A 27,320-nucleotide genomic window follows, 5' to 3' on the forward strand; every position below is an offset into this window, starting at 1 on the left:
ACCTAAAGCAAACAACATCCCACAACTGTTGGCGCTCCCGCTGCATGACACTATGGAATAATGACAGGGGCTGGGGGGAGGACAAAGAGAGCGAATACATATGTGCATTTAGGGAGAGAATGGAAAAGAGAATGGAAAGAATGGAGTTTGAGTCTTAAGCACCTGGGAAAGAGAAGGAGAGAGAGAAAGAGAGACTGGAAAACCAGTAAAAAGAAGTCCATAAAGCAGAGGAAAATATGAGAGTAAAGGTCGAGCAAAGGAATGACTCTTGCAATTGTGCTATAAGCCATTTGTTTTTGAGAATTTATCTTGTGTTTAAGAAAGAAAGAGAAGGTCATACAGGTTTGGCACGGCATGAAGGTGAGTAAATGATGACGGCATTTTCATTTTTCAGTGAACTATTCCTTTAACTTCTGAAAAAGACTATTGTGTGTGTGTGTGTGTGTGTGTGTGTGTGTGTGTGTGTGTGTGTGTGTGTGTGTGTGTGTGTGTGTGTGTGTGTGTGTGTGTGTGTGTGTGTGTGTGTGTGAGAGTGAGAGAGAGAGATTTATCACAGTCATGCGCAACATTACCCTACTTTGATTAGATGCTGAGATATAGCCAACACACAGAAGCACACACACAGATAGGCTGTCTGCCAACATAGTGTCATATGGAGCTTGAGGTTGCTTCCTGCACATCATTTCCTGTGCTGGCCTGTCACTGCCCATCAGAGCACTGAAGAGATCTGACACTGACAAGAGCTGACAGAGGAAAAACACACACAACACAAACACTCCCTGACACCAACACACACATAAACAACAACACACTGAACACACACGTACACACAGCACAGACCCTAACTCACATTACAACAACATATTCAAAACCCAACACAAACAGCATACACAAACAGGTCAAGAAAAATCTAAATGACGATATTAGGACAATAAGCAACATCTACTAGAAGGTAATATTTTGATTAGAGTAGAGATGTCAATACAAATATTTTAAAAATTAAATAACATTACATTATATATGACAAATATAAAACATATATATTAGAAATTTAAAGATATGAAGATTTCTATTTCAAATTAATGCTGTTCTTTTCAACTTTCTATTCATCACAGAGTCCTGAAGATAATGTATGTCTGTATTTCACAAAAATATTAAGTAGCACAAAAAAAAAGTGAATGTAAATTTTTTTTATTTTTTTTTTTTAAATAAAAATAAATAAATAAATTTGAGCAGCAAATCAGCATATTAGAATGATTTCTGAAGGATCATGTGACACTGAAGACTGGAGTAATTAAGTTGAAAATTCAGCTGTGACATCCAAGGAATAAAATTACATTTTAAAATATATTCAAATATAAAAAATATATTTTTTATATATATTATATAATATTTCACACTACTGTATTTTTGACCGAATAAATGTAGCCTTGGTGAGCATAAACATTAAAAACAAAATGTCTTGACACGTCTCTCAAAAAACATTAAAAAAAATTATATTTAATAAATATATCTTATAAAATAGTATTTTTGTAATATACATATTTTTTTATGATGCAGTAAAAAGATGTACACAATATTATAAAAAATTATATAACAAAATAAATAGACATAAAAATAACTATAATGATACAAAATTATTTAAATAATGTTACACAATAAAAAATGATGCACTGTGTGTCTATGGGAATTCAAATCCTTTCTCCAACATTCTCCCCATACGAACTCCCATACGAACACCCATAATATGAGTGTCACAATGAATCTGAAGTGATTTGCTGAGAATGTAAAACCAGAATATTTCACAGCAGCATATTAGCCTGAGTCAAACACATACACTCGAGTGACCTGCGCTCAATGTCACACACAAGCACACACACTCGCACTGGACCCCTCTTTGTTCTGGGGCAGCATCTGTTTGGTCTGATAAAGGGATTAGGACATCCATTCCCCTGACCAGCCAATGGGGTTTAACCACACTGAGAATAACAGTGTGAGTTGAGTGTGTGTGATAGACGGCATCAGAAACAGAGAGGAAGACTAGAATCGTGCTGTACACAAGACTGTAATGTTTGTTCTCATAGTGTGTGTGTAAATCCAGATTGTGCCATTTTTCGCCTGAATGAGAGAAATGATGAAATCCTAATTACACGCTACAGACATCACCCCAAGCAAAGTCTCGCTCAGTCAAGCGCTGCCCAATAAAACACGCGCTCGGAACCTTTAGCCTTCTCGACATTCCGCTCTCTGTCCTTCCACTTCATCTGCATGAAAAGAGTTGTTGCGCGGCTAAAACATGAGAACAGCCATGTATAATTGGGAAAATAATTCGATGTCAAGAAAGACACTCGCACACAAACTCCACTGCATACACACTGATGAACGGTAATGTGTAATAGAGTGGAGTGAGAAAGGCGTTTGTGATTTGTTCACAGTGGGTTTAGGGAATCATTGGCAGAGTTGCTGACAGGACACATTATGCCCTTGTGATTTAAAACACAGATGACGATGATGACGGTGATGAGGAGACTGATGACAACAGCCATGATGTTGATGTTGATGATGTTAATGCCACTGTGATTTTTTTAGTAATAAATACTACTTCCCCCTCTCTCTGTCTCTTTCACCCTCTGTTCCTGTCGTTCTGCCATACTTTATCATTAACTGCAGCCACCCGGAGCAGCCAACCGGAAAATTTCCATCATGAAACACTAACTCATCTGCATATTACAGCCCTATTCGCTCACTACCCGTGCATAAATTAATACATGAATAACAATGAAAGACCCAGTGTCTTTCTCTGAACCGAATGTGACGTTCCTTTGGTAAAATGTTACGCTGTAAAATCTCCTCATGCTTGAATGTGCTCCAAGGTTGAATCCATATACTTTCTGTGTGTGCGTTGTGCTTCATTTGTCCGACCTCTAGTTTTACATCTTAATAATCCGCAATTGTACAGGACACTACATTAAAGCAGACGTGTGATATTTTTGTGCCATTAAAATACTGTACTTTTTGTGCACAGTAAGCTATTGTTGAATTCCTGAAGACTGTAAAAAGCTTTGCTGTTTGTTGGCAGTGGCCCAACCCAGCAGCACTGGATCAACCAATGGTGTGAGTTTGGGGCGGGGCTACCTGTTTGACAGGCCAATCGCAGATAGGGGGCAGTACGAATGCTTGACAATGTCATAAATGTAGAAATTCTGTTTGATGGTGTAAATAAATAAATAAAATGAAATCACACACAGCAGTTTTACCAACAATTCAAACGTTCTAGAATAAGAAAAAGTATAAGTTGTTATTATTTCATTTCATCAAAATTAAATAATTATTTTTGTGGCATTATTATAGTGGCACAAAAATGACATCATCTTTAATGAAAAAAATTGTTGGACAGAGAAAAACAGACTAGTAAACTCTTCGATCTTGAACTGACAAGAGACCAAGTGAAGAGTAATAGGGTGAAATGATGAAAGAGAGAAGCTGTGAATAATCGAACGAAAAATGGTGATAAAAGAGGAAAGTCGGAAGAAGAGAGAGAGAGAGAGAGAGAGAGAGAGAGAGAGAGAGAGAGAGGTACTTTGGAATGGCAGAAAAAACGCAGCTGTGCAGACACACTCATGCAGAAAATTTCAGACTTTAATAAATCACACACACACAGTCACTATAATCCAATACCTCATGCTGCATTAGAGGAGACCAGAGACGGACATCATGAAAGACAGAGAAAGACAAACGCGGGACCAGCATAAACATGCAAAACACAAATCCACAACACACACAGATGAAGCACTGTACCAAAAAATACCAGCATGTGTTCACTAAAACATTGGTATAAATGACACACACACACATGCGTATATATGCTATTTAGCAGACGTCTTTCATTCAAAGATCTTCACAATACAACACAATTCTATACCCTTGAAGATTCTTCAGGGTTAAGGGTACTTGTTAAAGGTCACCATTAGTAATTTGGTTTTTCAACAACCAATGCATATACCAATATCAAGAGAGCATGGTGGCTGATGACAATATGGCCAATATGGCCATGACATTTGAAGTAAATATTTTATAAATAATTAATAAATTGATTAATATTTTTCAATGATCAAATGTAGTAATTTAATAAAATTGTATATAGTTAATATTACAATACATACCGTTGTGGTCAGAATTATTGGAACCCCTGGTAAATATGATCAAAGATGGCTTTAAAAATAAATCTGCATTGTTTTTCGCAAAAATCTAACCTTTCATTGAAGTAAAATAATTGAAAGTGGGGGGGGGAAAAATCACATTATGAAATAAATGTTTTTCTTCAAAACATGTCGGCCACAATTATTAGCACACCTAGAATTTCTTATGAGTAAAATATCTCTGAAGTATATTCCCATTAATATTTACATTTATTAGCACACCAGCGTGACTAGGAACATGAAATTGTCTAGCTATAACTTCTTGTTTCACAGGAGTAAAAATATGAGAAAGCACAAAGGCCAAATTCCCTTAATCATTCACTCTAAAAACTGCTGGGTTGTGTTAACCCAATTTTGGGTCAAATATGGTCTCACCCAACGTTGGATTAAAAATTAAATTTAAAAATGGACAAACCCAGCCGTTGGTTTACAGTTTTAATGTAACCAATGCAATTTGTCCATTTTTAAATTGCATTTTTGTCCATTTTTGATTTTGTCCAAAATGCAATTTGTCCATTTTTAAATTGCATTTTTTAACCCAACGTTGGGTGAGACCATATTTGACCCAAAATTGGGTTAACACAACCCAGCAGTTTAAAACCCAAGAATACAGTTCTGATGTGCAGCAAAAGATTGTTGAGCTTCACAATATAGAAAGTGGCTGTTAGAAAATAGCTAAAGCATTGAACATTTCCACAATCAGGGCAATAATTAAAAAGTTCAAATCAACTAAAGATGTTACGAATCTGCGAAGTGTCTTGTCTTAATGCACACAGCGAATAGGAATGTTTGAGTGGCCAAAGACTCTCAAAGGATCACAGATGGAGAATTGCAGAGATTAGTTGAGTCTTGGGGTAAAACATTTTTTTTTTTTATAATAATTAAAACAACCCCAACATCGCCACACATTGTTTGTGAGGGTTCCCAAACAACATGTGGAAAAATCCTCCTCACTCATCCAAAAACAAACTCCAGCATATTCAGTTCTCAGACACGACTGGAACTTCAAAAGGGACCGGATTTTATGGTCAGATGAAACTTAAAAATAGTTTTTTGGCAGAAAACCCACCAGATGGGTTTGGTGCAAACAGGGATAAAAAAAAAAAAGTACCCCATTCCCACATTTAAATACACTGCTGGATTTTTAATGTTGTGGGCCTATTTATTTATTTTTTTGCTGGAGGTCCTGGACATCTTATTCAGATACATGGTATCATGGATTCTATCAAATACCAACAGATAAAAAATCTAAACCTGACGGCCTCTGATAGAAATCTTATAATGGGCCGTGGTTGGATCATCCATCAGGACAACGATCCAAAACAAACATAAAAAAAAAAAAAAAAAAAAATTGTCACTGACTACAAAATGAAGCTTCTGCCATGACTATCCCATGGCATGGTCTCTGATCTCTTGTCAGGTGTTCTCCAAACTCATCAGGCATTATAGGAGAAGACTCAGAGCTGTTATCTCTGCAAAAGGAGGTTGCAGAAAGTATTAAATAAAAGGGTGCAAATTATTGTGGCCAACGTGTTTTGGAAAAGCCTTTATTTAAAAAATGTTCAGCTCTTAGTTGGGATAGAAGCTGAAATTGTTGTGTTAGCAGACTGATCTTTACTCACACATGCACAGCAGAACTACTATGTACCACTATTTAGTTCATTTGTCCAGGGGCAGCCTGAGAGAAGACTGCCAATCTCAGCAGTCATATTACCTAACATACCCATGATGCACCTTTCTGGGGATTAGGTTGGTGAGGGTATTGAGATAAGGGGAAGGACAGATAAGAATGAGGTGAAATGAAGAATGAGAGAGAAGAGTTGGAAAATAAAGAGAAAAGGGTAGAAGGGGAAATATGTTTTAAAATAGATGGGGTGAGGTAAAATGGTCTGTCAGCTAGAGTGGACCGTTAACAGTGTGGACAAAAGCAGATGCTCTGAGGGATTTAAACAGTCTTATTAGCAAATGTTTATATATGCATACAATCCAAACACATAAAAAAAAATTAAAAATTAAAAGCTAAGCTAATTTTGGCACAAAATAAAAGATAGACATGATGCCCTCTGCATGCACATATCACGCGTGTGTGTGTGTGTGTGTGTGTGTGTGTGTGTGTGTGTGTGTGTGTGTGTGTGTGTGTGTGCAGTCATGCTGATTATGTGGGTTTCGGTACAGGGGCCTGGAGGAATCAACAGAAGGTGAGCAGTGATAAGACTGTAACTGTGTGTGTGTGTGTGTGTGTGTGTGTGTGTGTGTGTGTGTGTGTGTGTGTGTGTGTGTGTGTGTGTGTGTGTGTGTGTGTGTGTGTGTGTGTGTGTGTGTGTGTGTCTCCGTAAATCAAGTTTCCAGGCTTTTGCCTTTCCCTACTGACATGAAAGTGAAATAAACACACACACAAACATGTACCAACACAAATGCCTTTAATTCTTCTAAAATTGATTTCCAGTCTTACCATAGGCAATCTAAAATTTAGTTTTAATTGCTGACAAGTGGAATGATTTCTAAAATGTTTTAAGTACACTACAGTGAACTCTAGAATGCTACAATCCTAGAACGCATATCAGTTATAGGCCCGGTTTCACAGACAGGGTTTAGATTAAGCCAGGATTAGGCCTTACTTCAGTTATGACATTTAAGTAGCTTTTATAACCGTGCCTTAGGAAAAAAACATTACTGGTGTGCATCTTGAGACAAAACAATGGCACTGACATATTTTATTATCTGTCAGTGCAAGTTGCTTTCAGTTAAAATAGCTCAAACATGCACTTTAGTCTGGGACTAAGCTTAAGCTATGTCTGTGAAACGGGGGGTTAGTATACTAATACAATGCTCTCATTGATCCCTTTTAAGGACTTTTACTTGGCGGACATATTTACAATGCCTCCGGGCAGCTATTTTGGGCATTCAAGACTATGGGCCCTATCATACACCCGGCGCAATGCAGCGCCAAGCGCGACGCAAGTGTTTTTTGCTAGTTTCAGCCCGACGCAGTTATAATTTTCTCGTCCTGTGCCACGTTGTTTAAATAGCAAATGCATTTGCGCCTATTTGTGCGCCCATGGCGTGCTGGTCTGAAAACGAGGTGTGTTCAGGCGCATTGTTGGCGCGTTGCTATTCTGAGGCAACTGAAATAGACTGCGCCATTGACCAACAAAAACCTGGTCTATGTCCATGGCACAGTTTTTGTTGTTGTTAAATTTTTAGTTTTTTGATATACACTGTAAAAAAAAACTGTAAATTTACAGGAAACTGTCTGTATTTTTTACAGAATTTTGCCGTTTTGTCATTATACAGTGAATACCTGTTATTTTACAGATATTTGTTGTAATTTAAAGATCCACTATTAAATTTACAGGTAATTGCTTTTATTGTGGTTTTACATTAATTTAACGTTTTTTAAAGGAAATTATCTGTAATTTTATAGGGTTATGTGTAATTTTACATAAAAAATTAAGTAATATTTTACAGATTATTTCTGTGGAATTAGAAAACAAAGAAAATAAGGTATAACTGCAGAAATCAGCAGTCACTTAACATGTTTTCCTTAAAGATTATTAAGCATGTGGGGGTTAAAGTGAGTTTTAAGATTTGTCCACACATTAGGCAGGCCTATTTAATTATTTATAATCTTTTAATTTTGTCTTGCAAATAGATGTTCATTTTGATCATCATTTGTATTTGCCCGTAAATTTCATTTAGGCCTATATTTTATGTCTTTTATGAATCGTTTTCAAATCTGCGTTGCTGCACATTGCGTGGCTTTGTGTGCGTTTGAATGTGTGTGTGTGTGCCCGCGCGCGCGGCCGCGCGCAGATTCAAATTATCCGCCATTACGTTTCGTTGCTTAGTCCCGCCCAGCCCACAACGGTTAGCTACAAATCTGTCTCTGTCGTCGATCTGTGTCAAGGGCAAGCGGGAGATTTGAATTCAGAGCTATAATCGTATTCGACAGAAGCAGCCGTGAGCAGGAGCGCTGCTGAACACATATTAGTTGTAGTCTGGTGTCAGTCCGGAAATAACGCGCCCTTTTTCAGTGAGCCTGGTTCGTCACAGCAGACCTCATCCCGACCGATCAACGGCTGAGGTAAGAGTCTAATACTACATGTAAATGATATTTTATATTACATTTGTGTTAAGTGGTTAGACTGTTTCCATGCTAACGTTAGCATTCTTAAATTATGTTCAGTCATAACTGGCGTCGAGGGCAAAACACAAATGCAGCATGGGTCTTTTCAATTATCGATCTGTGTTAAGAAAGATCAGTTGAACCCACTCTAACTTACTTGTTAACTTATAGACCTAAAACAATCTTTAGTAGACTTGTTATTCATATTAAAGTCCATAATTGTGTATAAAATCTTCGTTATGATAGTCAGTAACATTAAACCAATCTCTTAAATGGCGGGACATTTTGAAACCATGTCTGGAAGCTGAAAACTTTATTTTTCAAATTTTTTTTTTTTGTAAACATTTTTTTTTAACTTTATTTTATTATAGTAAAATTGTAGTAAACACGTTTTTAGCTGATTTTTTTACCATTGTAATAGCCACAGTTTTACTAAAAATAGGCCTACTGTGTTTCTTTTGTTTATATCGTAATAGTTAACATGACTAACTTTATTAAGACCGTTAAGAAATCGAAATACTGTCTGTAACTTAACGTACTTGTTGATGATACAGGAAAGCCTAGAACAGGAAGACTAGAATATGAATACAACATGATGAACCCCTAGGTGTATCTAGGTCTAGGTCACAGTAAATCATATTCATTTAATGTTACTTTCTATAAATGTAACTTAGCTAAAATCACATGGCAGCTCAAAATATTACTGCTGGCCTTTCCAGCTCAGCTTCAAGATCATAGTCCGTTGAGTTTTTGCATTGTCCCAATGGAACATATTCTGACATGTGTAAATCTAATACTGAGTTTTAAAATAACTTGTGTGTGTGTGTGTGTGATTTCAGGTCACGTGGAAAGCAGATGATCATGGCAAACAAGGTATGGGAAGAATTCATTAAAACATAAAAATCATAATGGTTCTGATTCCATATGTTCATAACAGTCTTCTGATTCCATATGATTGCACTAAAAGTATGCACAAGGTTTGGATTTGCTACAGCAAGATTACGATTGTGTTAGATTCCACCCATCTTTCTTTCTTTTTTTTTATAGGCTCTGTCATTTAGAAACATGACTTTTCCTATCACTAATATCTTAATGACACATATCTCTACCTTTTAATCCAGCCAGATGATCTGACGGTTGCTGCTCGCATCTCAGCCTACCTGATGGAAAATTCTTGCTGGATGAATGACCTTCACCTTCAAATCAGCCTTGCCAAGACAGAACTGCTTATGGTTCAACATTCAGCCAAAACATACTTGCTGTGATCCTGCTGATTTGCCTTATCATTAGGAGGATCAGGCCCTTCCTATCGGAGCTACACAACTCTCTTGTTCTATCCAGACTGGGCTATTGTAATGCTCTCCTGGCAGCTCTTCCAGTATCAGTCAAACCTCTGCAACTGATCCAGATGCTGCAGCAAGAGTTGTCTTTAAAGGTAGCCCTATGCCTAAACTCACTGCTTCAGATCTATGTGTCCTCCAGAAGCATGTGTTCTGCAAGTGAACGGCGCCTTGTGGTGCCATCATCCCAAAGAGACACAAAACCACTTTCACTGACATTTACCTGGACTGTTTCCTGGTGGTGGAATGACCGGCGCAACTCAACACATTTTCAAGAAACTGCTAAAGATCCATCTTTTTCATAAACACTTCACCCAATAATACTATATCTTTGTAAAAAAAAAAAACTTGCTATGTGTACTGTGCGACTAACTGGGACTTGTCACTGCACTTGTTGCTTTTTATTATCTTTAATTATTATCTTAATTGGTTAGTCACTTTGGATAAAATGTAATTGTAAATGTTAAAATAAGTTACACTGTAAAGGTATACGGTAATTGCTTTTTATTGTGGATATATTTACATGTTCTAAATTATATACTAAGCATCTATTTCCTATCAATCACTTATCTTGATGTTTAGTGTTTGTTCAATTACTAATACTGTAAATATGCAGGTATTCTGTACTCATACATTTAGTTAATTTAAAAGAAATTGACTGTACATTTGCTATTATTAAGAACTTAATTAGAGATGTTGTGAAATTGGATCGGTACAAATAAAAATAAAAACTGTAAATTTACAAACATTTGTATTTGAATTTATGTACTTGTGTGCATTTTTTATACATAATTTCATTGTTATTTTACACAGAAAAACTATATTAAAAGAAAATTACTGTAGATAGACAGCATTACTATATAAAATAATTGTATAAAACCTTAAATTTACAGTATTTAATTGTTTTAAAGGTGTACATGACTTTTTTTAAACGTTAAAAATCCCAATAATTACATAAGATTTTATGTAATATTAAAGATATAATCTGTTATTTAATTATGGAAAATTACTGTATTTTAACGAGATTGTTTTTTGCCGTTATTTTACGGTAATTTTCTGGCGCCCCAGCTGCCGGAATAATACCGTTTTTTCACGGTTTTTTTTTTTACAGTGTAAACTGTCCCTTAAATGCTGTTTCTTATGCTCAAATAGCGTTAAAAAAAGCTTATTTATCAGCCAATGCACATGGGCAGTCCTAAGTGCGAGTCTCAGGTTTCTGTGGGAACCGGAGCTTCTAACGGCAAAGACTTTTATTTAGAAAGAGGTACTAGGGGTGTAACGATACCCTCATGTCACGATTCGATACATATCACGATACGATATTATTGCGATACTTTAAGACATATGGTAAAAGGTTACAATTTTTTTTTACTTTTGCTAAAAATGCTAAATTAGATTTTGCATTGGGTGTGGAAATGAATAGGCTTGGACTTTGTGCTGGTAACCCAATGCACAGGACAATGGTGACACCAGAATAAAAATATTCATGAGTAAAACATTATATAATAATCGACATTATCTGGACCCCCAAATATTCCCCCATTGCATTTTTATACATTATATTCAACATTATAGTAGTTTAATGTAGTACAGTAATTTTTATTTTGGGTGAACAATACATATTGTTGCATTTTTGTATTGCAATATATTGTGACACGATATATTGTTACACCCCTAGTGTAACGATGAGGCAAGGACGAAGCGAAGAGAGAATCCACATGCAAGCACTACTTTAATGAAGCAAACAGGTAAACCAGGGCAAACAACAGACCATGGAACTCAGGACAGGAACATGGAAAAGTTAACAGCAAACAGCTATAACAACCGACAAACAACAACTGAAGCACAGAGGTTTAAATACACAGGCAAACAAGCTAAACAAGATAACAAGGGGGCGGAGCTAATTAGAAACGCCTGGAGAGACTAATAAACAAGTAAAAACTACAAAGGACTACAAAACATGGCACAGAACAGGAAATAACAAAAGTCCACACAAGACAAGGAATCATGACACCTAGGAGGGACCTATCCTGCCATATTGTGCATTGCAGTTTTTCCCATTTATAAATAATAAGAGTGAACCGTCTTTCTATATCTATAGTCTTTGATATTATACAACAGTTCCCATGTGGCATCCCAGACAAGCTTCTGAGTCGGACTCTTTCTGCAGGTCTTTCTGAGTGAACCATTGAATAATTCACTCAAACGATTCATTCAAGCACACCGATTCATTCAGGAACGAAACAAGGCTGTGTCTAAAATAGCAAACTAGGTAGACATTTTTTTTTTCTTGTTGAATAAGCACTTTGTGACTGATAAAAAAGTATATTCTATATAGTATGCATGAGTGTAGGACCAATGAAATCCAGGGGTGCTTCTCAATATCCCTCCTCATCTCTTCGTTCCTCCGTCCTCCATCCTATGTCTCGGAAACCGATCGAGCTCAGCCAAACAGTTGTATCCTTTGCGGAAGAGCTTTATCGACTAAAATGTGACGCACGTATCAATTCTCCTCCCCCTTCACATCGGTCACAATCATTTTAATTTATACTTTACCTTTGCAGTTTATATAAACCACACATCTCACATATTTCAACAGGGTATCTTGCTTTATTATTATTTATTATGAATTTCTTAAATAACCAAACTAATACAACACAAGGGCAGATCCTTTGAGTGCTGCTGATGACGCTGTGAAGTGACGCTTTGTTAAATATTGTGAAGTATTCCAATGTATAAATAAGCTTTCCTTTGATTCCTCCGTCCTCCTTTTCTTTCCTTGCAGCCTTCCCTCTCATTACAACTACTCTCCCATGGCCACATCCATTGCACACTTCAGAATCTCTTTGGAAGTAGAAGGTCAGCCTACTGTTTTATGAATATTGTGAATTCATACATACAACAGTTTTACGTACTGTTTTTCGACTACTATATAGTAGGGAAGTAAGCATATTCGGCCGCAGCCCAATTGATTGTCTTTATGAATTAATCATTCAATCATTCAATCAAATAATTAGTTTAAACAGATTTTTTTCAGGAATGAAACACTACTACGTGTTGCTCCGAGACATGCAGCGTCTTATAATGCTTTGCCTTCGTTTGGAAATGTATTTATCGGCGGAACAAAAATAGACAAAGTAATTGGTGATATTGTGCCTAAAATGTAAGCTAATGCTTAATTAATCAAATGCTTAACTTGCTATATTGTGTGACTGGCTACTGAACCCCGCTGTACAGTGTTCGCCATTTAAAATGAAAAACACATATGAAGAGTTCAGATGCAAAAACCTCTAAGTGCCATCTGAAATTTTCTTTTAGAATGATCATTTTTATCGAGCCTGTATATTTAAGTTCAGTAATTTCACTTAAATGGCAATGAAAATAACCTATTAGTTGTCCTTTAAGTGAAATTACTGAACATAAATATACAAGCTTGATAAAAATGATCATTCTAGAAGAAATTTTCAGATTGCACTTAGAGGATTTTGCATCTGAACTCTTCATATACAGTACTGAATCAGTCAGTCACTGTTTTGTGCATGTGGGGATGTGTATGCAAGCAGACGTGTGATACAGTATGTGTGTGTGGTTAGGCTTCAGGCATTGTTGTATGCTCATGGGAAAGGTTGTCCAGTTTAATTTGACTTCTATTATGCTGTCGGACACTAGCAGAATGGCTAATCAATGAGCCTTTATATCTTTGTGCTTGAATGCAAACACGCACACTCACACAGTGTGCATGCATGCATCTCAAAGGTTCTCCATAAACGCCTTGCACAAATGGGATCGGCATAGTGCTATGCCATTTAGAATCATGCTAAAACCCTGACACACACACACACACACACACACACACACACTGCATAAAATCTAGCTGGCTCCGAGACTGTGAGTGCCTGTACCCCGTTGCTGAAGGGGGCGTCGCCACGTCGAGCATTTCCATGGTGAACATGTTTGGTTGCTATGTAATTATGATCTATTTGTATGAGAGCCTGCACCTGAAGTGGGTCTGACTGCTGCTCATATGATTGGCCGTGCATACGTGTCTTTTTTATGTGTAAGAATCAACAGCATGGAAGTTAGCTTTAATTTCACATTTGCATTACAAGAGAAGGAAAATTGTGTTCGTAGGCCTGGATTTGGAGTGTGTCATTTGCATGTGCTTGCTATCTGCGCACGATTGTGCATAGCTCTGTTTTTGTGCTCCAGGACGAATGAATTGTGCTAGTGGATTATTTCACTGTTGTTCAAATAAATCGACGAATTCCACCTCTAATCATAAGATTCTGTCCGACTCCGCCCATTTCTGTGGAAATAAGGCTGAACGACACAAAGCTGCCACCAGCTGCCTCGCTTTCTCTCCTGCAATTATCTCTAGGCCGACATGTAGACGTACAGCCCCGTCTTTACCACCGTAACTACAACAATCAGCATCTCACGGACCTTTGAAATGCTCCTTCCTGACCTATCAGCTGGGCTTTAAAGCTGCATCACCATGGAAACATAAAAGCCAGTAGAGTCAAAATCACATATTAACTGCAGATGGACACAATGAGGTCTAAGGGTATGAATTACATGAAGATGCCTGTCAGACCTCAGCTGACAACATGAAGGTGGTTGATTATGTTTTAAAAGCCATTTGCATGTCATGTATATATGAATTTGTCAATAACACCAATTTGATGCGTCTTTTAGCACTGGCAAAGAATTTCTACACATTTATTACTAATATTAGGAAAAAATGTTAGGTTACAAAAAAAAAAAAATCAACACACAGTATTTATATAATATTGTGTGTTAATTTTTAAACATGAATAGCATTACATGATTGAGCCAAGTTGGACATGTTCCTGGATCAACATATTTTGTTGGTCCTGACCTGAAGCAACATTGCTATCCTAATCATATCCCATATCCCTTTTATATTTTAGTTCATTATCACATTTGGAGAATGTGGAGTCAAAAAGTTTGGAATCCCCAGCTCAAACCAACCCTTGAAATTCCAGAGGGAAATGATTGGCTGATAGTTTGGTTCTCTTGGTTATTTCGGTCCAGACCAAAAAAGAAAATGTACTGATATGTACAAGCTCAGTACTGGTTTGCTATGCATTTACACTGTCATTTTTAAAACTGAACCAAAAAAAAAAAAAAAAATGATGACATATATTTTGCAAACATACAAAACAATGCTGTGTGTTGGTCTAAACGAGCTCATTGAACAGTATGTGCATACATATTAGAGCTGCACGATTAATCGTTAAAAGATCGCAATCTCGTTTCAACCACCCACGCAATCTTATCCCTATAAGACAGCGATTCGGCTAAGTCTATTAAACCTTCAACATTCAAATCTGCGTTGGCTGAGAGCAGTTGTCATGTATAGGGGTATGAAACAGCTTCACGGTCGTTTCAACCCCACAGTATCATTATTTCTGTAACAGTAATTCAGAGAAGTTCTGGGATAAAACTTATAGTTTGAATAAAAACACTGATGTCTACGGTAGCGACCAACAAAGAACAAATCACCTTTTGAAAGCAACTTGACGCTTCAAATAAAGATTGTATCAATTACATCGTTACACCAGTAGGTGGCAACAAGTGACTGTTAAAAAATGTATTTGTCATTATCATTAATTTGTTTTGTTCAAAAATGCTGATTCATCCATTAAGGGGAGACATGGCAGGAAAAAAACTTTTTTTTTTTTTTTTTTTACTGGTCAATTTTGAGATTTTGGCCTATTTGTCTTCAATAACATGTCTTTTTTCAAGCTTGTGGTGAAAAAAAGTCCAAAATACACATTTAGGTCTTTATTTTACTACACTTTGTCTATTTGCGTCTGTAGATTTCTCCTAAATTCAACAAAAGTTGGCTGTCTGCACCCTGTCATCACATATACCGTTGGAAAGCTCTCTCTCTCTCTCCTGTACAATGTTGTCGGATCCAAATATGGTCATTTCTTTTTTTATCAGAAACCAATCGTGAAATTACAATGGGGCATTTAACTCTAAAAGCGAAATCTCTTTGGCTGATGTCAATTTCCAATTACATGCGACCGTTTGTGTGTGTGTGTTTTTACTGTTTTTTACTGGGGCCATAAAAGTTGAAGGCCATATGCTGGTTCAGTTGAAGGCCATAAATGCTGTGTTATAAGTTTTGATGTGTTTTAGGTGGTTTGTATTGTTGTTCCTAATGATTTGATAAGATATTGTGTCTGTACACAGTTGTTTCCACTAAAAAAGTATGAATTTTTTCAATACAAATCTTTAAAGGCCGTTTTCTCAAAATGTTTTTTTTCTCTCTGAGCCAGAAATCTCCACTTCAGCAGCACTTACATACACCAAACTTTCCAGTTGTATTCCTATCTATATTCTTAAGGTTTTTACATAGGGGTTTGTTCATATATCATTCAGATTCTGATTTATGCAACATTTTATACCTAAAAAACGGGGTGAAAATTGATGTTGACAGTTTTTACTGATTAATGGAGTGATAAAAAGACATATCCAAAATCCCCTCAGTAAAAACCTTTGACTCTAATATGTCAACAAAATGAAACAAGAATTTTGAATCTGGCTTTATCCAATGTTCAGATTTCTCTTCTGGAAATATATGCAAATTAGTGCATATTTAATTAGATAATACCTAATTTGCATATTTAAACAAATATTCTAAAAACTTGTAATGCAAAAGATATTTATCTTAATGTCAGTAATCAACTGGGGAAGTTTCATGCTGATATCTATTAGTTAATTTTTTTTCCTATTCACCTGGGGTGTCTCCCCTTAATAAAAAAGTGAAGTCTTCATAAGTGAGTCTTTTGTGAGTGATTGAATTTGCAGCATTTAAAATTTTGTCAGAATCTTTAGTCATTTACATGTTATTTTGTTTAGTTGTCTATACAGAATCGTCAGAGAGTCCTCTATTCTAAACAACACAATTGTGATTCTCAGTTTATCCAGAATCGTGCAGCTCTAATACATATGATGGTATTTTTACCAGCTGAGAACTCTTGAAGAGAAAAGAGTTAAAAACAGCACCAGGAATATCTCCGCTCATACTTCAGTCAAACCTCACCACAGTTTATTTGAAAGCAGACCAAGACCCTCTGAAAAAAGTTCGGATGGCAGCGTTAACACTTATTCAAATGAGCCTCACTAACCGGACCAAAAGTGGCAAGTATGAACACATTAAAATCTGATTGTTGATAGCAATGTTGTCCTACTTGAATAAATCATACACAAGAACATACACAACGTGATTCACCCCAGCAGGACATGTTCCCAGATAAACATCATCTGCTGGCTCCGGAAAAACCAATCAGTACTATCCTCAAAATCAGAGGGCACTGATTGGTTTCAAAGTAAGCATTTCCAGGACTAATAAAGGATGTTGATCCAAGAACATACCCTATTTGGGTGCTGTTAAGCTAGAAGCTCCAGTCTTTGAGCTCCGATTATGACAGGAACACCAGAGAAAGACACACATATCATACCTGTGTTGCTGTTGTTTATGTGTTTGAGTCTTTTCTGGTGTGTTTTGCCATTGTAGTGTATCTGTGCTTGTGCTGCGGAGTTCAGCTGAATGTTGCACACTTCACAGAGTGTGTACGACCTGTGTTTGCGCTCCCGCTTCGGACGAGGGTTTATAGATGGGGAGTCCTGTCTGGTAAACTCCACCCCATCAGAGGATACACCCTCATGCCCAGTCTGTTCAGTCAGTCTATTCGATCCGTCTTCAACAGGACTAAATGGACGCTTCATTCCTAAAGAGAGAATAAAAGTTTAAAGTTCTTTCATCTGAAATATTTTAGGCCTCTGAATGGCCAAGTCAAGTAGTGGCAGAAGTGTTCTGCAGTGTGACATGCAATGCTCCATCTGAAACTATTTTAAATCACATTTTTCCAATTGTATATTAATATTAAAACTTTATGACTCGATTGATAGACGACATGAAAAAATTGCACTTTGAACAATTTTTTTGTCACATCGAAGGAGTATTATAAACTGATGTGGTGAAACATTACAAATAGTGAAAGAAATTGTGCTGCTTAATATTTTTTTGGAAACCATGGCACATTTTTTCAGGGTTCTTTGATGAATAGAAAGTAAAAAAACAGCATTTATTTATTTATTGTAGCATTATACATGTCTTAACTGTCCATTTTGATCAGTTTTATGCTTCCTTGCTGAATTAAAGTATTCATTTCTCTCAAGAAAAAAAAGAAGAAGAAGAAACCACTGACCCCAAACTCTTGAATGATGATGCATATTATTTACAACATATTATTTTCACATTATTGACAACCTCTGGGGATTAAAGCAGTGTTACTGACCTCCACTAGGGGGAGATGTTCATCAACAATGTCCAGAAAGTTTGGAAATCCTGCATGTTTGTTACAGTCATACATTTTATATGAAACTTTCATCAATGCTGTCAATTTTTATTTGCTTCTTCATTAAAGAACATTTCTTTGCATGTATCATATCATTTTGTGCACTACTAGCACTATAGCAAACTCCATCTCTGGACTTATCTATCAAACACACACACACACACACACACACACACATACACTTCACATGTACAAATGCTAGAGCTTTTTTAAATACACATGCACACACATGTTGGGTTTTAATTTTTTATGGGGACATTCCATAGACAATGATTTTTATACGGTACACACTATATATTTTATCCCCTAACCCAAACCCTACCCTTAAACCTACACATCACAGAAAACTTTCTGCATTTTTATATTTTCACTTAGTATGATTTATAACCTTTTTTTTCTCATGATGGGGACCAAAAATGTCGCAACAAGGACAAGGATTTCGGATATTGCCATCTTTGTGGGGACATTTTGTTCCCATGACGTAGGGTATACCTGAACCGTACACACACAGGCCCCATTGATCCTGCACCTCCTTCTCCAAACACCACTCCCTGACCACAGAGAACAAACACACATCTGTCTTAGCTGCCCAAACACACTGTAAACCCACCCCTCCCAACTCTCCAACTATGAATGGTCAAACATGGCAAGCAAAACAGAATGCAAAAATAAGTTAAATAGTCAAACAAAACACTATTTAATCAACATACTGGTTCAGATTGATTCTACAAGGATTTGGTTTTTAAAACAGGGTGATAAACTGTAACCAGGCAGTTTCATAACGATATTCCTCAGAAACTGCTGTCCCATTAATGACGGTATACTGTCAGCCATTTAAAGCTACAATATGTAATTTTTTTCGCCGCCAGGGGTCGCTAACCTCTTACAATAACAAAGGCGTAGATTGATGATGCAGTGATAAGCGGATACATGGAACTTGCTGTCATGCTGATGGATCTAATAATGTTTATGGATGAGAGAATACATTCATGTTTTTTAACATGGCTGTGGTATGAAGCAGGGCACGATTGCTAATAAGAGACAGGTATCAGCGCCACATGCGAGTCCCGCGGATATAAAGGAATGAGGACATTTCATTCTAATACCGAACCACCCGCAAGTGCTGAATTACAACTCACACAGGTCAGTTTATTAGACCAATTAAACTTGTGAGGTAACACAGCGCTGTTTCACTGGGTCTACACTATCACACTAAACTGCATTTGAGTGTGTTAAAAGTTATAATATTATTCTATGTGCTAGTTTGTTGGCTGTATGAGATTAGCAGTAAGCTAGATCAACATTAGAATAACATACTGATCATATTCTAACATTTCATCATGTTGAGCTACTGTATATTGATTTGTTTTATGTACATTTGCTCACCTGTCTAATAAAGTACATGCAAGAGAGGCGTCTCTGTCAAGTCGAAGTTTGCCGCGAAGCTCTCGGCATCTCGGTAAACGGCACGCCGATATTGATCCTCGTTTTATTTCTCCTTTTGTCCCAAAGTCTGCTTGCCATGATCCATAATGTTGGAACCAAACAACCTCAGTATGCCGCTAAACATTACGCAGTCTGTCGTACACATCTGTCGCCATGGTTACTATGGCAGTACAAGCGGAAACCAGGTATAACAAGGATATTACTGTACGTCATTGACAGGCGACAAGTTACAAGGGAAGGGGCACTATTTAAAATTGTGAATTTCTCTGAATGTACAAAATTCTTGGAAACATTTAGGATAATGTAAGTCCATAAATGAAAAATATATAACACTGTGCAAGTGGTTTTTGGATATTTTGATACAAAATTCTTACATATTGTACCTTTAATCTCTTTACTGCAGGGCTCCAAAATAAGGATGGCAGGGGTCAGTGTGAGAGAGTTTATTTTTTACTCATATAGGGTTAAAAATAAAATGTATAATTTTTGTGGGGGTTTAGTTAAAATGTTGGCAGGGAAAGTAAAAATAAATAAATAAATAAATACAGGCCCGTCCAAACCAGCAGGACAAAATCATTATTGTTGAGCCCTGTTACTGTTGGTCATGCTGACATCATGGAACAGTTGAGATTCATTGAGCTCCTATTTGTCTTAGTTAAACATCTGAAAAGAGCCCTGAGGTCACCCTGTCGTCTCGACACACAGCTGAAGGAGTGGCAGTGGATCAAGGACAGGGCTGTTAGCGATGTTAGCGACCTTCTGTGCTGTCCTGCGGGTGTCTTGTTTCATGTCTTCTATCCACGTCTCCCCATGAGACTACATCAATCAGTGTACCGATATCCTGCTGAAAGTCACTCGTATAGGGACATATGTGTATTTCTGTCACTCTTGCTCACACACGCAAACAAACAAATGCACAAAGAGCAGGGCAGATTGTTCAGAGCTCCAAAAATACTCAACTGCAACATGACATGGTCAACTTCTGAACAGAGCGCCCTCCACAGGTCAAGTAAATATAGCAGTCCTTAAGTTACTGATCGGCTCAGTCAGAGTAAATGGAGTAAAAAAAAATGGGCAGAGTAAAAAAATTTTTTTTTACATAATTATAATATATTATTATTATTGCATACATTTCATTAAATATACAATTAATACATTTCATTTGTAAAGAACTATTTTCATAGGCACCACCACAAAATTTTAATGTGTGTAAATTGTGTAATGTGAGTAAATGGTGTAATATGTGTGTAAATAAAAGTAAAAAGGGAAAATAATAGACCAGAGATATGACAAAAAAATTATTACACATATACATATGTATACATACATACATACATACATACATACACACACACACACACACACACACACACACACACACACACACACACACACACCACATGTGGGTGCACAAATTTGAATTTGCTATTCTGATTCCACTTGTCACTCCAAACTCTGAAAGGTTCGTCTGATTTCAGCAGTAAACACCACTTTCATTCCAGCCAAATCAAAGGTAAGTGGTCATAAGTGGTGAAAGTGAAGATAAAATCAGCTCTGGAATGCCACAGTAATATTTACTATCAGACACAATAAAGATGTGCCAGTAAAAATACAACGTCTGCCAACAGTTTTAAACTCAATCTAGCAAATGGAAGCTACGGTAGTTGTGTGCGTAACATTATTAGCCACTGGCGTTGTATGTTCAGATGAATCTGTAATAGGCTGGCTGAGCTGGAGTGATGAGTCTTCTGTTGTTTTTCCACTAAAGTGATGCTGTCTGGTTTGGAGACACAGCCCTGTGGAACACGATGAGTTGTGTGAACGGCTGACTGCATGCTCTCTCCCTAATAAGTTTGCTGAGGGCCGCTGGCATTACCAGTGGAGCTGGGTGTGTTTGTTCAGGCCATGCTATGTGTGCGCGTGTAATGTGTGTGTGTTCAACTCAGTTGGGACAAGAAGAAATTTCATAGCTTTGTAACATCTGCTGTCTGTTTCATAACGTCAGTTTAATCCATGTTAAATGACTTTCTGTATCATATGAGGTGTGTGTGTATTGCTGTGTATACAGCCTCTGAATTATCCTTATTAGGGGGCTTTTCCCATCTCATACTGAAATAAGGGTCAAATACATAAGAGTGGCCATGCTTAAGAAAAGGAAAAGTCTTTACCTAACTATTTTCAAGAGAGGTTTAATTTTTCTTAGAACTTTTTAGTTCTTTTTTATCAAGGATGCATTAAATTGATCAAAAGGGACACTAAAGACATTTATAATGTTACAAAAGATTTCGATTTCAAATAAATGCTGTTCTTTTTAACTTTCAAAAACACAAAAACTACTGAAAAAGTGAAAAAACATAATCACGATCTGTACATCACTGTACGCATGTATTGGATGTATTTTACAATAATATAAAACGGGTGTCTTGTCATTGGCACATATGCAATTATTTAAAATGTATTTCATTAGTAAGCAGATAATGTAACTAATTCAATTTAATTTTGTATTGATAAACAGTTATTACATTTTAAAGAGCAGGCATGATCCAGTGACACAGTGGCCAGTTCTGATTATGCTAACAGATGCTGTATAGACTATGGAGGTTCGTGAAGAGCACGATCTGTCCAGGTCTCCTGTCTTTGAGCTGTACAACACTAAAGAACATCATTATAAATTCAGAATTATGCAAGTGAAGTCAAATAATAGCGGATAGCAAACTCACAGTGAAAGAGGCGGCCGGCTGATGGTATGCATTAGCATAACTCAACATCAACCTGCACAGCCTCTTATCTCTCTCTCTTTTGCTCGCTGACAGTGCCATATTTTCCAGTGGGGGAAGAGATTGGGCTGTGCTTTATGTGTCTCAGTGATAAGTGAGTGTCCGTGAGATCAGGGAGAGGACGTCTGGGGACTGCTGAGCATTATGAACAACAGATCACTGGGGAAAATGATCCAGAAAACTCGGTAGAGAGGTCAATTAACCTGCAAGAAATAAACTAGGATAGAAAAACGGTTATTCATCTCAAGAGAATGCGGTGGAAGGCACGATGCTAGTGAACTGGTATCAATGAGGCCTCTTTTTACTGATAATGACTCTGAAGTAATCTTAAAACCTACAAAGCAGGAATATGAGTATCTGTGGAAATCTGTTACGGTGTCTTTAGGTATCGTACTCAACCATAACAATCCAAAAACGACAGGCATGAATCGATTCTCTTGATTAACCACTTAAGTTGCTTTGCTCCGTTCACTAAGTGTAAAACCATCAATATTTACTGGTTTTTATGATATATTTTATGCTATAATGAATTTTCTGTCACCAAGTCGAGTGCACGTTTCTTTCGTTACAAAGGTTGCTAAAAGGCACAATGCTTTATACGATTCTGGCACTCTTTCAAACACCCACACACAATCACCTAATGCTACACACACACCACGCACACACACACACTTAGCAGATCAATCAGCTCCCTGACACCTGAGGTTGATGTACTGCATCATCAAATAAATGTGTGAGCATGTGTGTAAACTAGCTCCAGTCAAAATATATGAGGAACAAACACTCACACATTCAGAAGGCTGTTTTACCAAATGCATGAAGAAAATTCAGATGGAGGAGGAGAATGAGATATGACAATATTCTCTTATTCATGCAGTGCACCCACCCACAACCATGCACATTGCAGACATTTTGAAAGCAGGTCATTAACAGAAAAAAACAACACATAAAAACCATCATTACACAGCCATTAACAAATTATTCTAGCTTTCTGAGCTGTGAGGAGCAAAAAGAACAGCGTTGTTTTGAAACTGATGCATGACGTCAGGTAGGGATATCATGTCACGATAGTGTATACCATTAAAATGTTACGGTTCTCGGTACCAATTTCGGTACCACAGCAAAATCTGTTGTAACTATTTTTCTATTTTATTTAACTATTTGAAAAAAATATTAAATTAAATTCAATTACTTTATTTATGATGGTAATTAATTATGAGTAAATAATACATATAAGCATTAAAGGCTACATGCTGTTTAAACGTAAATATTGCTTATAAAAAAATCTCATGGAGACGTAGCTAAATCTACTGTACAGTAGCTTATTATAATTATTTCTGTCAATTTCTTCAAGTTAAACCGAAATTTTATTTTGACAGGTTGCCGTAAAGACCTTTGAGTTTCTGTGTGTGTATGATATGACGATTGTTTTTTCTAAAATTAAATGGTAAATTGCTCATGAAGTGACTCTCAGAGTTGCTCTGGAGATGAATTTCATCATGTCATCATATCGTGAGGCAGCAGAGACTGAAAACAGCGCGAGCGTCACTCGTGCTTCAGTGTGTGTGTGTGTGTGTGTGTGTGTGTGTGTGTGTGTGTGTGTGTGTGTGTGTGTGTGTGTGTGTGTGTGAGGTAAATGAAACCGCGCATCTGCGCCATTCATTCACACAGAGACAAGCAGAACATGCAGGGTTATTATTTAAATAGTCTTTTTGCAGTTTAATATACACAGACAGACACTATATATTGTGGCATATATCGGCTACAGACAGTGCTCCAAGTAAAAAAGTTAGTCTGGAACCCCGCACTGCCTATTAGTGGGTACCGAATATACCCGGTAGGCTACTACAGAAATGCTGGTATCGTCACATTTTCAGTACCGACTTGGTACCGAAGTACCGGTACTTTGACAAGACTAACGTCAGCAGTCATGATGGACATTGAATACAGAGCTAAACACACACACACACATACACATTTACTTATCTAAATAGCGACATTCCATAGACATAATGGTTTTATAGTGTACAAACTGTTTATTCTCTCCCCTTACACTAACACTACTCCTAAACCTACCCATCACACAAAACTTTCTGCATTTTTACATAAAAAAACAACAAAAAACAATTACCAGTTTTACAAATGAGGACGTCCCTAAATGGAGTTTTTTGGTCTCTTCTGTTCTGGGTACAAATTTGTACCCAAAATATAGGTACACACACACACAAACACACACACACACACGCACACAATTACTAATACAAGTTATCCTTATACAAGAAAAGATAATGACTTGAAATTCTTGTTTGCAATATTTTTATAAACGACTTGCTTAGAAAAAAACTTGTAAACTTGTAAAAAGAAATGGCTGAATTGTGGTGACCGGTCAATAGATGAGGTACCAACGTTCCTCTCGTTGGTAGCTGAGGAGCGGATTTTGCGACCAGGAAAAAAGTTTTTCAGCAACTTTAACAAGCAGTCTATAATCCCACCCACTTTGAAGCGGTACTAAACCGCAGTGGAAAAGCAAACCGAGCCGAGCCGAATCGTATCATGCAGTGGAAAAGCACCATAATATACAGTCTTGTACAGTACAAAAAGGTTTATTTACAGTTTTATTTAACTTCTTTTTACATCATTTGCTTATTTTGTAAAAAAAGTTAAAAAAAAAAGTTTAAAAAAAGTTTTAAAAAAGTTAGATACACAAGAATTGCACACACACACACACACACACACACACACACACACACACACACACACACACACACACACACACACACACACACACACACACACACACACAGACACACACACACACACACACACACGGAATAGCATCCTTATGTCATTCCACCAAAACTTTTTGGTTACCAACCTTCTTCAAAATATATTATTTTATGTTCCAGAGAAGAAAGTAATACAGGTTTTTAAATGACACAAAGGTATGCAAATTATGACAGAATTTAATTTTTTGGATGAAATATACCTTTAAGACAAGAAACACATTTCTCTGAGCCGCATCAACTCATCAGAAAGAACTAGGATGGCTCCTGCACCTACCCCAATATTCAAATTGGTTGATCAAATTTTTTCACTTGTTTATTCTCACATTTTTACACTGGAATATAACTACATCCTCAAAGCCAGGAACCTTATAAACTCTTGTGACAGGAACATGCTTTATTGACAGTGTTTAAGTGTATCAAGCCATCTATATACTTCAAAGAAAAGGTATTTTCAAAAGCGCTGGACTTCAAGTAAAGGGTGGCCACATTTTGGATAAACGCATCTCAATCCATCAAAATCTGTTGCTTCAAAGGTCACAGAAATAAGACTGATGCAGTCGCACATTCAATATTACATGACATTTGCATTAAAAACATTGCCTCTCTGAAGATGGTGGTGCTCAACTCCCAGTTGGCATTACAGTCTAGAGGAAAAGGAATCTGGAGAAGGTTCAAAAAGGGACTCTTGGATGAGCCTGGACTGGTCTGGAGAACTATGGCAAAAGTACAGTTTGTTTTGTAAAATCAATAGTTTTACTGGTAATGAGATTACTCTTATGACACTGGGCCTCATTCATGAAACACGAGCAGAACAATTTTTTGAGAAAATCGTTCAAAGCCACTCTGACGTAATTTTTTTTACCCAGCCGTCATGGAGGAGGTGCGGGACGAATACACCGACCAACCATCCTCCTTGTACAACGACTGAACAACAGTGGAAAAGTTAATATGGTTACTGCATTTTTTTATTCAGTAATATTCTTCTAAATAAGACACGTAACGCATTGGCTTCTCAGCTGGAAAAACGCTGCGCCACCAGCTGGCCGTTTTCAGAAGAGTACCATGCAGCTGGCTAAAAACGCTTTGGTGGACACACATTAATCGAATATTTATTGTTATGCATATGGCCTATTAGTCTCTTTTGCATTTATGCAATATAATGGAGCCAAACCTGAGAAGGGAGTCCGGAAGATTCCACAGCGTTCCTGGACATGTAATTTGAGTAGTTGTAATTCATAGGCGGGGATTATGCCAATTGTGAATACGTGTCCTATTTACAAATGATTGGAATTCATTAACAAAAACACATTTAAATAACTCAGAACGTACTCATATATTTACAAAACTTTCATGAATGAGGCCTGTTACTTCTATTACCCATATTGATGATAAAAAAACAAAAACAAAACATGACATCTCTCCATTATCTCAAATGTTTCTCTAAGGCCCCGATTAGACAGAACGTGTTTTTCAGGTTTGAAAATGTGAGGCGCACAACACTCATTTTGATTGGTTGACTTTTTTTTACAGTTTTTCTCCATTGGTTTGGCTCATTTCTTGAAACAGAAATGACATTCTCAAAACAACATGGACAAACCTCCAAACCACTTGGCAATTGTTCACAACAGAATTGAATTTCTCATTCATTTCATCAAATTGCAAATGTCTAAGTACATGTCTCAATGTCTCAGTACATCTTTGCAAATGATTAAGTACAGGTAGCCTACATTTAGCACAATTTCCAAGTGAATAGATCTTGTTGATCTAAAATGATTGTTGATTGTCAGTCTAATGGTTGTTCGCTCCAAAACGTGTCAGCGTCATTTCATTGTATAAGTCATCACATGCACAATAGTCTGTTCAATTGTCAAAATTAGTCTCGAACATAATACCATGAATACCATATATGTGTATATATATATATACCATATAATATGATTGGCCACCGGGCCACGGTGGATGTCCCAGGCCAGCGAGGGGGCATTATAACTATGTGTGCTGCCATATCTGAGAATGGTGTGGCCACTCACATCCCCAGTCTTGGCCCATACAATACACAGAAGCTCCTCATCTTCTTGGACTGCCTTCATTTTGATCCCTGAAAATGAGAGAGGCCTCGTAGGGCCTCACCTACCACAATATGTCATTGTATGGGACAATGTGAATTTCCACTGTGGCCCGCTCATCAGGGCCTGGTTCACTACTCATCCAAGGATGGTCATGGTGTTCCTACCACCTTACTCTCCTTTCCTC

The 27,320-nt window shown here is 37.1% G+C and overlaps 1 protein-coding gene and 1 long non-coding RNA gene across 4 annotated transcripts in view; one reads left to right on the forward strand and one right to left on the reverse strand.

The window, feature by feature from the left end:
- znf385c (zinc finger protein 385C) overlaps positions 1-27,320 on the reverse strand; it is a 113,422-nt gene that overhangs the window by 59,705 nt on the left and 26,397 nt on the right. For all 3 annotated transcript variants that reach the window (XM_082136692.1, XM_082136694.1, XM_082136693.1), the window contains exon 2: positions 17,159-17,428. In XM_082136692.1, coding sequence (XP_081992818.1) covers positions 17,159-17,428 — 270 coding nt within the window. The remainder of the gene's footprint in view (positions 1-17,158; positions 17,429-27,320) is intronic.
- On the forward strand, positions 7,388-10,495 carry LOC309474476. Its single transcript, XR_014197308.1, has 3 exons — positions 7,388-8,283; positions 9,165-9,198; positions 9,447-10,495. It is a non-coding gene; the product is annotated as an uncharacterized lncRNA (long non-coding RNA).

The sequence above is a fragment of the Leuciscus leuciscus genome (genome assembly GCF_965113295.1).
Source record: "Leuciscus leuciscus genome assembly, chromosome: 1".
Taxonomy (NCBI): domain Eukaryota; kingdom Metazoa; phylum Chordata; class Actinopteri; order Cypriniformes; family Leuciscidae; genus Leuciscus; species Leuciscus leuciscus.